This window comes from Equus caballus, chromosome 19, assembly GCF_041296265.1.
Source record: "Equus caballus isolate H_3958 breed thoroughbred chromosome 19, TB-T2T, whole genome shotgun sequence".
NCBI lineage: Eukaryota > Metazoa > Chordata > Mammalia > Perissodactyla > Equidae > Equus > Equus caballus.
Window position 1 is genome coordinate 15,602,050 of NC_091702.1, and position 16,184 is coordinate 15,618,233.

General features: G+C 31.1%; 1 protein-coding gene across 1 annotated transcript in view; it reads right to left on the reverse strand.

Moving 5' to 3' along the window:
* The window catches only part of SI (sucrase-isomaltase), an 84,533-nt gene that overhangs the window by 20,636 nt on the left and 47,713 nt on the right, over positions 1-16,184 (reverse strand). Inside the window, exons 25-33 of the mRNA XM_070242531.1 lie at positions 15,542-15,748; positions 12,784-12,938; positions 11,156-11,324; positions 9,521-9,617; positions 9,312-9,424; positions 9,096-9,221; positions 7,546-7,674; positions 6,682-6,792; positions 4,886-4,948 (exon numbers count right to left, since the gene is read on the reverse strand). Of these exons, the coding sequence (XP_070098632.1) occupies positions 4,886-4,948; positions 6,682-6,792; positions 7,546-7,674; positions 9,096-9,221; positions 9,312-9,424; positions 9,521-9,617; positions 11,156-11,324; positions 12,784-12,938; positions 15,542-15,748 (1,170 nt within the window). The remainder of the gene's footprint in view (positions 1-4,885; positions 4,949-6,681; positions 6,793-7,545; positions 7,675-9,095; positions 9,222-9,311; positions 9,425-9,520; positions 9,618-11,155; positions 11,325-12,783; positions 12,939-15,541; positions 15,749-16,184) is intronic.

Genomic DNA, 16,184 nt, shown 5'->3' on the forward strand with positions numbered 1-16,184 from the left:
CAGCATCACCTGCACACTTTCCTGTCACACTTTAAGACTATGTAGTGACTGCCAGAACAGACTTCTCCATGAACAGGACATGGGAGGGCGCTGTGCGAGAGAAAATGCAGAGAGGAGGGATTGCAGGGATTGACAAAATATACACATCATGGATATTTTTAGAATTGAAAGACACTTCATTTTATTATTTTGCCCAATACTTATATCTTACTCATAAGGAAAGAAGGCTTAGTGGGGTTATATTCAATGAATATTTTCTACCTAGGATCTGCTATAGATCACAACAAGAAACAGTAAGAAAAGTAACACCATATTTTTTTTGTAATTTCTATTGTTCTGCCCTTTCCACAAGTTATTGATTTTGCTGTTTATTTGATTCTTTTTAGGTGGCTGCTTTTATTTTTTTAATACAATTCATTGGCTATATCCAGAAATTTCATCAGGGACATGTGATCCAACACTCCTTATTCCTTTTGTGGAAGACTATCCCAAGTGCTTCTACATAAGCCATTGTAAATTGAAGCTGCCCTCCAACATCTATATAAGGAAGTCATGGCTTCCTCTCCAGTGTAGCCAATATTACCCAAGAGTAATGGGTAGAACTCCAACTGAGATAAAACTCTAACTTTTTTCCGCAACAACATACTTCAGTAATTCCTCGACTCTGCTTTAGAAATTATTTGGTAAGTTTTAAGTAAGAATTCTCCTCTAATTTTTCACACTTACATGAACTTCTATGATTTAATAATTATAATTTGATCTACTGAAAAGATTGTCAACTCTTATTTCATTGGCTTTTTTCTGTTGATTTGATATTCTTTACTTCATTTACTTCTGGTCTAATCTTTATTAAATTTTCTTTCTTCTGCTAGTTTTGGACTTAGTTTGTTCTTCTTTTCCTAGTCCCTGGAGGTGTAAAGTTAAGTTGCTTATTTGAGATCTTTCTTCTTTTTTAACGTAGGCATTTATCATTATAAGACTCCCTCTTAGTACTGCTTTTGCTGCATCACATAAGTTTTAGTATCTTTTATTTTCATTTTTGCTCATCTCAAGATATTTTCTAATTTCTCTTTTGATTCCTTCTTTAACCCATTGGTTGTTCAAAAGCATGTTGTTTAATTTCCACATATTCCAGTTTTTCTCCTGATACTTATTTTAGCTGTATTCCACTGTGGAATACAGAGAGCATACTTGGTATGATTTCAACATTCTTAAATTTGTTAAGATTTGTTTTCTGGTCTAACATCATATATTCTGGAGAATATTCCATGTGCTCTTGAGAATAAAGTATATTCTGCTGCTGTTGGGTAGAATGCTCTATATATGTCTTTTATGTCCATATGGTCCATAGTATTGCTCAAGCCCATTGTTTCTTTGTTGATTTTCTGTCTGGTTGTTCTATGTTCATTATGAACACAAAGTAATGTTCTTTTTAGTCTCTTGTGACAGTTTTTGACTTGAAGTCTATTTTGTCTGATATAACTATAGCCACTCCTACTTTTTTTGGTTACTATTTGTATGGAATATCTTTGTGTATCGCTTCACTTTCAGTCTATGTATATCCTTAAATCTAAACTGAGTTTCTTGTAGACAGCATATACAAAATCGACAAACTGTTAGCTGGACTAACTAAGAAAACAAGAGAGAAAAACCAAATAAACAAAATCACATGGAAGATCAGACATTACAACTGATGCCACAGAAACGTAAAGGATCATAAGAGACTACTATGAAGAATTATACCCCGACAAACTAGATAACCTAGAAGAAACAGATAAATTTCTAGATTTATACAACCTCATAAGACTGAATCCAGAAGAAATAGAAAATCCGAATCAATAATCCAAAATCTCCCAACAAAAGTCCAGCACCACATGGCTTCACTAATGAATGCTTCCAAACAATTAATGCCAATCTTTCTCAAAGTCATCCCACAAAACCGAAGCAGAGAGAATACTTCCAAACTCATTTTAAGAGATTAGCATTACCCTGATATCAAAGTAAAAAATAACACACACAAAAGCAATGCATTTGATGAATACAGACGCAAATTTCTTCAACAAAATTCTAGCAAATCACATTCAACAGCACATTGAAAAGGATCATACACCATGAATGAGTGGGATTTATCCCTATGGTGCAAGGATTGTTCAACATATGAAAATCAATTAATGATATACCAAATTAACAGAATTAAGAATGAAAGTTTATTTTTATGATCATTTCAACAGACAATGCAGAAAATGCTTTTGAGAAAATTCAACACCCATCCATGATAAAAACTCTCAACAAGCTAGAAATAGAAGGAAGTTACTTCAACTTAATAAAGACTGTATATTAAACACCCACTGCTAACGTGGTACTCATTCAGGGAAAGCAAAATTTTTCCTCTAAGAATAGGAACAAGGTAAGGATGCACACTCTTGCCACTTCTACTTAACATAGTACTGGCAGTCCTAGACAGAATAATTCAGCATAAAAAGGAAAAGAAAAAGCATCCAAATCAGAAAAGAAGAGGTAAAAGTGTCCCTGTTTGTACAGGATATGATCTTATATGTGGAAAACTCTTCAGAACCTCCCCACACACACACATAAAACTAATTCAGTAACTTTTCAGGATACAAAATCAACATGCAAAAGTAAGTTGCATTTCTACACACTAACTATGAACTACCTGACAAAGAAATTAGTAAAACAATCCCATTTACAATAGCTACAAAATAAAATACTTAGGAATACATTTAACTAAGGAGGTGAAAGATTTGTTCAATGAAAACTAAAAACATTGCTGAAAGATATTAAAGAAGACAAAAACAAATAGAAAGATATTCTGTGTTCATGGATTTGAAAAATTACTATTGTTAAAATGTCCATATTACCCAAATCACCCTATAGATCCAATGCAACCCCTACCACAATCTTAATGGCATCTTTTGCAGAAGTAGAAAAAAGTCCAATTCATTTGGGGCCACAAAGATCCTGAATATCCAAAAGAATCTTAAGAAAGTAGAGCAAAGCTGGAGGCATCAGATTTCCTGATTCCAAAATATATTCAAAGCTACAATAATTAAAACAGTATGCTACTGGCGTAAAAATAAACACGTAGATGGATGGCACAGAATAGACAGTAGAGAAATCAATCCACATATATATATATATAGTCAACTTATCTTTGACAAAGATGCCAAGAATATGCAATAGGGGAAGACATTCTCTTCAACAAATGGTGCTGGCAAAACTGGATATCCACATGCAGAAGAGGGAAATTGGACCCTTATCATATACCATATATAAAAATCAACTCAATATGGACTTAAAGGCATAAATGTAGCACTCAAACTGCAAAACTTCTAGGGGAAAACATAGGGAAAAATCTTCAGGACATTGGTCTTGCCAAAATTTTTGTGTATATGAAACCAAAAGCACAGGCTACAAAAGAAAAATAGACCAGCAAGACTAATCAAACTAAAAAGTTTCTGCACAGCAAAGGAAACAATCAACAAAGTAAAAAGGAAACCTACAGAATGGGAGAAAATATCTGCGTAACACATATTAGATAAAGGATGGAGAAATCCTACAACTCAATAGGAAAAAAAACTAATAACTCCCTCAAAAAATGGGCAAAGACTTGAATAGACATTTCTCTAAAGAATATCATACAAATGGCCAACAGGGAGATGAAAAGATGTCCAACTACATTTATCAACAGGGAAATGAAAGTCAAAACACAATGCAATATCACTTCACTTTGGGTTATTATACAAAAACCGTAAGTGTCTGTAAGGATGTGGAGAAATTGGAATCCTTGTACACTGTTGCTGGGAATGAAAACTGGTGCAGCCATTAAAGAATATAGTATGGAGATTCCTCAAAAAATTAAAAGTAGAACTACCATATGATCCAGTAATCCTATTTGGGAGCATTTATGCAAAAAGCCTTAAAATCAGCATCTCAAAGAGATATCTGAACTCCCATGTTTATCACTGAACCATGCACAAGAGTGAAGATTTGAAACAACATAAATGTCCATTGATGGATGAATTGATAAAGAAATAGTGGTATATATAATTAGTGTTCGGGTGGTGAACATGATGTAATGTATCCAGAATTTGAAATACGATGTACATCCGAAAAAAATAAAAATAAAATAAAATAAAATATTTAAAAAAGAAATAAAAATTGCCCCAGATGAAGTTTATGGCCAGCTTTAGCTTTGAGGGAAATAAAAGAAAAAAAGAAAAAGAAAAGAAAATGTGGTATATACATACAATGGAATACTATTCAGTTTTATAAAAGAAGGAAATCCTGCAATATGTAGCAACATGGATGAATTTTGAGAATATTATGCTGAGTGAAATAAGCCAGCCACAGAAAGATAAATACTGCATGAGTTCATTTACATGAGGTATTTAAAGTAGTCAAATTCATAGAATGAGAGTGAAATGGTGGTTGCCAAGGGCTGGGGCTTGAGGGTAACAGGGAGTTACTCCGCAATAGGCATAAACTCTCAATTACGCAAGATGAGTAAATTCTAGTAATCTGCTGTACAACATTGTCCCTAGGGTCAAGAATACTTCATTATAAACTTAAAAGTTTAAGAGGGTAGATATCATGTTAAATCTTCTTACTACAATAAAATAAAATAAAAAAAATATGGCTTGGATTAAACAAGATAAAGTGTCAGATTGCATAGTACTGACTGACATGTCGGTATTTAGGAAAAAATAAATAAATTTCATTTAAATATTGTCTGATATAGAGAACTAGAAAATAAGCCATCTACTTTTTTAAGGAAAGCATTCAAATTGAATTATTAGTCAAAGTGATCATTAAATCCAAGTACTGAATTTCTTTTAGCTATATAGTTAATCAGTGTAAAACTTACATTAACAGCTTCATCTTCTGTTAGACTTTCATCTATTGTTATATTAGGCAAGTCTGGCCAAACCTACAAAGAGAGAAGAAATTGGAAAACAGCTTAAAATAATTTCAGTATGATATGACTGTGTTGTAAATAAATTATAATAGAATTTTGGAGGCATATTATAGACTCAAGATCCCCAGATTAGTATCCTTCAGTTATTTTTTTCAGGTTGGGTTTGAGTTTATGTATCATTTGCAAACTATTCCCATTTTCCATATTAATCTCCTCTTTAACATGACAAATTACAAAAAGAATGATAATATCCATGATAAGTAGTGATTTTGAAAGTGATGCATAAACCAAAAGATCTGGTCAAGAAATAATATGAAAAGCATATACTAAATTTAACTTTACCAAATTTAAATTTAAATGTGGCATATAAAAACGATTTCTACAATTACTCCAGGATTAAAATCTAAGAACAATCAGCATATTTTTATTTGAGAGTAATTGAAGATCTGAGTTGGATGATGACATGCTATGGCAAATATCATCTTGGTTTTCCCAGGAGGTGTTCCCCCCTCTCCTTTTCCCCTTACACTCCCACCCCTGCCTCTGCCTCCTTGCCTCCCAAAGTTTTCCTTTACCCCAAAACAGAGGCCAAATTGAATCATGCAGAAGCTCTGGGAATTTGAATCTATGTTGTAGAAATTATAAAGTCCCATATAAAAATGCAAATATCCCCAAAGGACTAGTTACCTACAAGGGATTAGTTGTTGATAGGTAGTGGTAAAAAGGAACGGAACAGAGGGTAGAAATCTGAGAAAATGAATAGAAATATAGAACGAGAAGAAAGTCGGAAGAAAAAAGTCCTTTTCTATGACCAATATGCCATATTATATATTTGCATGTTTCTTAAAATATTATAATGCTTTGCTAAGTTTATCATAGGATTTTTTCTACTTTACTTTTATCTTTTTATTTTGTAATATTTTCAGACTTACAGAAAAGCCACAAAAGTTATACCTGGAATTTTTCTATACTCTTCATTTTGTTTCCCCTAATGTTAAAATATTTATAACCACTAAATAATTAACAAAATGAAGAAATTAATGCTAATACAGTGCTATTAACTGATTTACAGGCCATGTTTGTATTTCACCACTCTTATCATTAATATCCTATTTTCACTCCAAGATCCAAAAAGGATCCCACATTGCACTTAATTATGTCTCCCATTATGGGATTTTGTTATTGTTTTCAATCCAGTTATGAATTATGGATATTTTTTCTTTATTCCTTTATGAGTAAGCCAAATCAGATATTTTCTACCACATATTTACATACCCAGGTCTAAATATTGTGGCTTAAATGAAATACCGTGAATTATATTCTGTGTTCAAGTCAGGAATATAAGTATAGCCCTTAAAGACATTGCTTCTTATTAAGGAGATGTTTTCAAGAGAAAAACAAACACTTAAATTATTCTTGCCGTATAGAATAATGAACTGACATCTTATTAATGGTACTTTAATGGTAACAGACAAGAAGTACCAAGAAATACAGTCAAAGACAATTTAAAGATGAAACAATTCGTATTGTACATATGATGTGTATGAATTCTTTTTCTGTTTCTAACAAGGTGGATTGAACTCAAAAGGTATATATTATTTTATTTATTAGCTATTAAATTATTGCATTTCTGTATAATATATATCTCGCCCTGAAGGTGTTTTTAGCAAGTTTTCACTTAAGTAGAAAGTTTAAATAAAATAATATTTTTACACTGATTTTATTTTTACATATCAATTCAGTACCTTTGCCCAACAAATCTCATTGGTGTTAGGCCATTTGACAAAGACATCTTTCTCCTGTCCTCTTTCAAATGCAGGGTAAGGCTGTGTTTCATTTCCTGAAATTGCTGGATCCTATAATTAAAATGAAATACAAATCAGGTAACCGTGGAATAAAACTATAGCCACTTGGGTAGCTGTTATGACACATTACAATTTTCCATTATTACATTATCATTATATTGTGCTCTCACATGAACTGACAAATGGACCGATGGTATAAATTTTAGTGTTCCAGCTAGATTGTCTTCCAAATTCCTTAGAAGGATATTTTAAGAATTTTTGAAAATGTATTAGCTATGATTTCAAGCAAGATTACTAATGTTTTTTGTTTTGTTTTTATTGCTCCAGTGGGATTTCTGGCTGCCAAGCTTAGCTTCCTGTAAGATATTGATAAAATACCTTCCCCACTGAATCACTAACTTGAAGGCAAATTTTTAAACATGACAAGCATAAGAAGCAGTCTCAGTGAACGATCTGAGAATCGTATAGGAATAGAAAATCCCTTGTCACTTTGTGATAGCTTCTATAAACTGAGGCCAGTTGTAGCTTGGGTAATTACTAGGAAACAGCTTGTCTTTGACACCTAGCTTCAGTCACAGATCTCTAAAGACAGACCTAAGTATAAAGGTAGCCTGGTGGCATTGCATGTAAATAAAGTGAAGCATCAAAAAAAGTTTTAGATTTGGGAGTAGAAACCAAAGTTATATACTTCCTATTTTGAAGGAATATTTTGAAACACCTTCCCCCTGCCGTCATTCTAGGAGAGATATCTTAATAAAATCAAGATAATAAGACTCAGATAAAATATAAAATATAAATACTGACCAGAATAATAATGTATCTCATTCCTTCCTGTCTTATTCTGTCAACAAACTGAGGAAGGTCAGAGAATGCTTCACCAATTGTAAAGTCTAGTTGCCTTTCCATGTAATTAATGTCTGTGTACTGAACATCCTGAAAGATATGAGAATTGTAGTAGTGTAAGAAGAATCACAAGAGTGAGTACATCACATTCTATCATACTTAGGAAAATAACAGCAATATGAAAGTTACAATGCCTATTTGCTTGATCCTAAAGAGAATTAACTAAGTAATGCAAAGTTCAAGGAATAAAAATAGAATGCTGTAAAGATGCAAAATATTCTAAGAACAAGTTCATATAAATGTTATGTTTTGATAACGGTTGGTTAGCAATTTTAATTTAGAAGTAAACATTCTTTCAAACCAATATCTTCTTTTATATAATTTTGAAAGGAAACAAGAAGATACAGGAGTCAAGGATTTATGAAGCTATGAAATTATTTTAAATGGCAATTTGGAATTTTGTACAGTGTATACAGAAATAAGTGTTGCTCTATTTCTGGAAGCATCAAGCAAATATGGGAAAATTTAAAATAATTCTAATTTTACTAAAGGATAAGAAAGAATTGTTAGTAAATACATCCATTATTGTATTATTCTTTTATTTTTCAACAATGTCACTTTTGGAATAATAGCCCAAGCTTAAATAAGCAAAATATTGCTTACAAATAAGTATTGACAAGCATGGTTAAGTTAATAAATGTTTGATTTTATTATGGACTAAATAACAAATTTTATTTTAGGCCTAAATAACAAATTTGTTAATTATTTTCTGTTAATAGACATTAGCTCAAGTTTTTCTTCTAGGTGCTATAAAAATATGGCTGATATAGTGGACTTAATAATGGAAAATCTCCCTTTTTATAAAAAAATTCCACTTGCGTATTTCAATATGATCAATCTATGTAATTAATTTCCCCATAATAATTTATTCAGGAACCATATATCGGATTCTATTATATATACCAATGCCTTACAATGAGGTCCTTCTCATTCTTTTTAAAATGAGTTCTTATATACCAAGACTATATACCAGGAGGATCTCTGGGATTCCTTAATCTTGCTAAAATATAAAATTACAGAGACTGATTATTTCTGGACACCTAGGAATATCTAGTTTCCATAACATTGAAGGAAGAGGAGATTCTGCAAGCCCTTTAATTCTATATTCTAACACTACAACTATCATCCATTCCAGGGCAAAAATCACCGTTTCACCTCCAATTGCTTCTCTGTAATCTGTCACATCAGTTGATGAAACAAGTTCCTGTGGACTCTTACTCTCACCTAAGGAAAGCATGGGAAATGTGTCTGACTACCTATGTGACCCAAAGTTTATGAGAGAAAAGCAAGTTCAACACAAATCAGGTTCATAGAACTTGTGCTACTAAAAAACTAAGCATTGATTATTGCCAAATGCTTAAAACAATTTTAAAGTATGCAAGTGTTTAATTATTTCATTCTGCTTTTATATATGACATATTTAACATTGTCTTAAAAATTGGTATACATACATAGGGGATCCTAGCAGCCACCATCTCTTCATATACTTGCTGAACCTGTGAAGTGTTTCTGTACCCATAACGACATAATTGGAATCCCAAAGACCAATAAGGTGGCATGACTGGTTGGCCAATTACCTTTGAAAAAAACATTATTTGTGAACTAGGAGAATTACTTTATATTATAAAGAAAAATTTATGTTTTGTTTAAAAAATATGTAATCATACTTCATGATATTGCTTTGTTGCAACCTCTGGATGTGGGCCCAAAAACATATAAAAGTCCAAAATTCCTCCAATTATGCGGTAGGTTAGAGCAGGAGTTGGCTGAAATGTAACATCTGGAAAGCCAAAATATAATTACATTTTTATCTATGTAGATCATTTTATCAATGAGGCACATTAAATATGAGAAATTCAACAAGTGATTGTTTTACCCATTCCATTGCTGTTAAGTAAGAAAACTCCATGAGCATTGCTTTCATCTTCCAGAGCCATGTAATAGGGATGAAACCCATAGGAATTAAGTTTATACTAAAATAGAAAGAGAAACAGAATAGATTTTAAAAAAATAATAGCATGTGAGTTTTGTCAATGTAATATTTAAATTCATTATAAGATTGAGCCTAGGAATTTAAATGTCCCTTCTTTGTACACAGAAACTGTGTTCAAATTAAAATAAATGCATTTCCCTTAGAAAATAATTTCTTTATTATTTGAACTGTTGCTGCTTCAGATCATGAAAATGAATAGACAAAGGTGTAACATCCACAAATACCACCACATTAACTGATGTAAAAACCACAGGTGTTAGACTACTTGGGTTTCTTTCCACAGGTTATATGTCTTAATTTATTTATAAGTTGTCACTTCTTTTTCAATACTGTCCTAGAAATGATTAAAGTGTTCAAAGTACCCAAATTCCTTAAGTAATTAATATGATAATATCTAAGTTTATATAAAATTTTATAATAACGTTTTAAATGATAATATCATTTATAGAATAGTTTATATTTATAAAGTATTTCATTTCATTTTCAGCTAGACCTTTTCATTTTTCAGAATAGAAAATCTATACTTAGGGTCATGAAATGACATATAAGCCAATGATCCCTAGGTCACAAAACTTATAAGCTGATGATTCCTAATCAAATTGACATCTTTGACCCACACTGAACCTCAGTAATTGATTAGCATATGAAAGAAAATTTATATATTGAAAATTAAGATTGTATTAAACTAATACTGCCAATACTAATGTTGAAGGGTTTTCAAAAAGTAAATTTTGATAAAACATAGTTTTCTAAGTTGGTATAAATGAAAAACAGCTTTCATAACCTGTTTGAACCATTGTGATGCAAATAAATGTTGTTAGAGCACCTAACAATAAAAAACGGTTTCAATAGTATACACATTTATGATCTCATACTGAATATAACTTTAAGTACACATCACACGTGGAAAATGGAAATGAGCTAGTATTTTTATTAAAATGTATTTTTTCATGATATGTTTAGAATAATTATAGTTAATATTAGTTGTGTAGTACATTAAGTATTCACGAAATGTATTTCATTAATAAGACAAAACTTTGGGAAAGGTGACATGAGCATTTAAAAACATTTTCTAAAGAGCAGTATGGCCTCATAAAAATCTACAACTGCAGCTGGGTGTTATAAAGGAAAAAAGTTAGCATCAAATCATTGCCTAAGAAGTAGAAAAGAATTTTAAGGTGAATCCTAGACAGTTATTTTCTAAAGCTAAGAGTAAACATGGATTTGGCAAGGAATATTGAATCTGAATCTTCTTTCTCTGCTATTGAGAGAGTAAGGGTTTGGGTCACAACCTCACTTCTCACTGTAGTCTAGGATGTGATCCATCCAATCCTCTACTTTCACCTGTGATTTATGGTGACTTTATTTGTTTTTCAGAAAAATCACCATAGCAGCTCTGGGGATCTCTAGCCCCTTTGCCATTACTTCAATACTGAGGTACAGGCCTACAAAGAAGTGGCTTGGGATCCTAATCATGGTTTTAGCTGCCTCATGAGGTATTCAAACATTGGTACCTACCCCAGGGGGTTGGTCTCTTGTGAACATTCCCCAAGTATGCCAGTTCAGATCTCGCTTAAATGCTGTGTGTTCCACTTCCCCAAAACCATATATGTATTCTGAAGGCAAGCGAGTAGATATTTGAATGAACTGGTCATTAAAAGCAAACCCAGGTAGTTGAGAATCCCAACTGAAAAGAAAAAAATTCTATTTGTGTAAACATATACAAAGTGACATCACATTATTTGTGATATAATGGCAATTCTTTCTTAGGTAATCTGAAAAGCAATAACATTTTTCTCTATATACCTTATTGTACCCAGATGGAAATAATTATTCAAATACACTTTTCCTTTGGTTAGGTTAAGGAATATCTAAAACACGTTTCACATATTCAGCATTATTAATACATAATCCTATTAATCGTAATGTGATTTTATATATTTACCTTTACTCATATATTGTTTTTTTTAAATAAAATGAATATAAAGTTATACATAATATATGAGCTAGAAGTAATATATGTTCTAGGAATTGAAAGTCTTCCATTTTTCCATTCCGTTGAGATAATCACAGTAAATTTTTTCTACACATAGAATAAAAAGAAATCAATATTAAAACAAACTATACAAGTACATGGATGTTTTAATTCCAAACCTTCTCTTATACTCCCAATCATTTCCTTCTTTTACTTTATATTTATAAAAATCAGTGTTTATGAAGAAATCCAGAAGAAATGTGTTACAGAGAATGTACTGTTTTTCTAGTCATTTGCCAGAATATAAAGGAGGAGGAAAATAAATAAGTTGGCAGGGAAAGGAAATATAAGCATTATGAAAAATTGGGGACATATTCAAATTTTTATATTAACAATTTTGGAAAAGTATTTACTAAAGAATAATGCTTCCCAAGTAACCATAAATAATGCCTTTACACCAGGAATTCTGTACGAAATGATTTAATTTCTTATCCTTTGGAACAAAAACATTATCATAACAACAAAATTTTTAAAACAATACAGACATATTTTTCTTCGTTATTTGTATCCATCCTGACAATATCTTCTAAAAGATTTCATGGCAAACTTAAATCACACAAAAGTATTTTTTTAATATACTATACTTTGTAGGGTTTTTTCCTAAAATAAAGATAATAATTTTTTACTCTAAATTTATTCATCGTAACATAAAAATATATCTAGATCTTAATTTCCTTTCATCAATTACTGGTAGAGATAGTATTAATTATATTAAATTCCAGGACTACCAAACTCCAATTTCAACAGTTCTAATAAAATATTTACATAAGACATTTCCAATTACTTATTTTGCCAACACTCGTCATGCTTTTCAAGAGGAATCTTGGTGTTGGTTCTCAACTTGATTAGAAGACAATCTGATATTTAACAATGAAATTAATCACATCCAAAGTGTAAATGAAATTTTAGGCCAACACTTAACGATAGTCCCATAGGTGTGCTATTGTTTAGTTTAAGAATGTTAAAATAGGCCAAGTCATTTAATACAACTAAAACCATTTTAGTGTGATGATACTTTAGCAAAGCAAAGGCCGTGAAAATAATCATCTTACTTTTCCTTTCCTAAGCTAAAATCAAAATATATTCCATATCAAACAATTCAGTTACTTACATGACTGTTCCTGTGCTTCTCCGTCGAATCTGAATCCCAAAAGGATTTTCCTTGATTTCAACATCATAAAGTCTATTTTCATAAGTACTTGTTGGCGTATCTGGAATGTTTAATGGTACTGGAACTTCATATCTTTTACTTTGGGCATCATAAATCTATTGCAGAGAAATAATCAGAATAGATGTATTTTGCTCTTAGTGCTGAAGTTTCATATGAATATCATTAAATAATTTAAATAATGATTCAAACAAGAATATTTAGAATTCTTGTTTATATAATTCCTAATTCTGCATCCATGGCCCATATGTCTATATAGAATTCCATATACATACATATATATATGTATGTGGATCAAAGTATGTATTACACTTTATCTTTTTTTAATGCTTTGTAATTCATTTTGACATACAATGAGAAATCTTCAAAAAGAAAACTTTTAGCGCTAAATATACCCTTATGTGGATATACAAAGTTATTTACCACTTCACATTAGACATAGAAGTTGTTTCAATATTTTTTGTCAAATGTATGATCTGACAATGAATGTTAGTGCTAATTCATATTTATTCATCTCTCTATTTCCTCAGTACATATCTTAGAAGAGATAGTATTAGGTCAGAGTGTACTAACATTTGTAGTGTCGTTGATATCTATTAGTAAACTGTTTTCCAGAAGAAGTGTACTAATTAATATTCTCACCAAAAACGGTACTCTTATACTACTTTATACTACTATGTACTACTTATACTGCTAAAAGTGCTTTTTTTCAAAAATTGTCAGTTATTTCCTTGCTAATGAGGATGAACCTTTTTCTACATCATTAGCCAACATTTAGGTTTCCAACTTTGAATTTGCCTCTTGTTCCTTTGATTTTTAATGAGTGCATTTTAATATTTTTATTTCTTATTCTGTTAAATGTCTGCTTATGAGGTCAATATTTTTCTTGATCATATGAGTTGAAATTGCTTGCTGTTTGTCATATATATGTCAGATATTTATCCATTTTTGTTTGCCTTCTAATTGATTATAGTGTTTGTTGACATTGAAACATTAAATTTTTTAACTTTTTATTGAGATTATGATAGTTTACAACATTGTAAAATTTAAGTTGTACATTATTGTTTGTCAGTCATGTTGTAGGTGCACCACTTCACCCTTTGTGCCCGCCTCCCACCCCCTGCCTTTCCACTTGTAACCACTAGTCTGTTCACTTTGTCTACATGTTTAACTTCCACATATGAGTGGAGTCATACAGAGATTGTCTTTCGCTATCTGGCTTATTTTACTTAACGTAATGCCCTCAAGGTCCATCCATGTTGTTGTGAATGGGATGATTTTCCAGCCATCCCACTACTGAGTATCTATCCAAAGAACTTGAAATCAGCAATTCCAAAATTCCCATGCACCCCTAAGTTCATTGCAGCATTATTTACAATAGGCAGGACATGGAAGCAACCTAAGTGCCCATCCACTGATGATTTGATAAAGAAGACATGGTATAGATACACAATGGAATACTACTCAACCATAAAAAAGGATGAAACATTTAATTTTTAAGTAACAACATATATAAATTTTTATTGACAAGATTTATGCCTTTGTATGTGTGGTTTGAAAGTCTTTTACTAGCCAGATACAAGATAAATATGTACCTAATTTTTTTTCTGGGCCTACATTTGTTTGATTTATTTTATATATACACATATGTATTTTTTATATCTCTCTCTATATTATATATATATATATATATATATATATATATATATATATACATATACATCTTTTATGCCATTCTTTTTCAATAAACTTTCAGGTAATTCTAACTGCAGTTTGATACTGTTTGAATTTTGTAAATTTTATCTCTTCCTCTGTTTTTCTTAAGTTTTAACTGTTGCCATTGTCATATATTTATTTTTCCACATGAAAGTAATGGTTATTTTATTAAATCTCAAAAAATATTCCATTTAGATTTCTATATAAATACTTTAAAAGCATCAATTAATCTAAAATGAGTTAACTTTAAAAAATTAGTCTTATTTAGGACTTTAACACTTAATATCTATCGACACGTTTTTAATAGCATTTTTCCCCTATAGACAGTCAACTTACCCCTATGCTTTTTTATATTTTAATTGTTTATTTGATGATTTTCCTCATTTGATTTATCTAATGGAATTTGCCAGCTTCTATAGAGTGAATGACAGTATACAGTAAACTATTTTTTGGAGATATTATTTTCTATCCATTCATTTTGCTGAGCTTTCTTTTAATTTCTAATAGTTTTCTTAATGGATTTATTTGAGCTCCTAAGTTAAAAAAACTGCTAAGTGTGGCCTGTTGAAAGAAATTATTTCTCTTATATGTCTTATTGCATTGGTCATAAAATTCAGATTACTACTTAAAATAATGGAAATAGTAAGCATCTTGTTTTATTTTTTTCTGTTTTGTTTATTTTCATGGAACTACCAGCATAGTTCAATTCTAGGTGACTTAGCTTTTTGGCAAGAATTTAAATTATTTTTTTAAATCGCCACTATATGTTTAATTATTCCCAGTTAGCAAAAATCAGAAGCTTTATTTATTGTGCACCTAGCTATGAGCTGTGTAGGAAACAAAACCTTTATTTTTATGAAATCAAAATGTCTTCAATCCTGTTAATAATCCTTAATACTATATTAAAAATCAAGCACCTATTCTATTGAAAATCTCCTGTCATGAGAGATAAGTCATGCATTGAAATTGTTTGTATTAAACATACCTTAAACTGCAGCATATCATTTTTGTGATATTTCACCTCCACACGAAGAGTTGAGACGGGTTCAGAAGGTAGGTTTATTCGAGCTTTTGCAGTATTCAGCTGGAGGTCAGCTGTTACACCCATTGATGAATACTGAATTGAACTGACTAAATAAGGGTTGTCTTCTCTAGGAAAGTAACAGTCAGGTGCTCTGGATCCAAAAGAACTCTAAAAACACAATGGATAGTCAGTGCCAGAAATTGGAAGCATTGCAATATTTGACTCTTAAAAAAGATAAGGTAGGCATGTTTAATCACATGTTGTATGATTTACAAATTTTACTGCTTAATACTAAAATAAAATTGCAATCACAATACAAAACATCTATTATGCACCCTCAGATACCATGTTCTAATATGTTACCAAGCATACTTATATTTTGACTCTAAAGATTGACCAGTAGAGCAGAAGGATCAAGTGGCATAGCTTTTCAATTCAGAAAATAGAATGATTGTGTTACCTTTGCAAAAATTAAGTATACTGAAAAATTTTGATCCCATGCTTGTTCTTACTCTTCATATTGACTATTGCCTTTTGTGTGTAAAGTGGCTTTACATAAACCATCAGAAGGGCATGTACTTATTCTTTTCTTTCACTTACAATG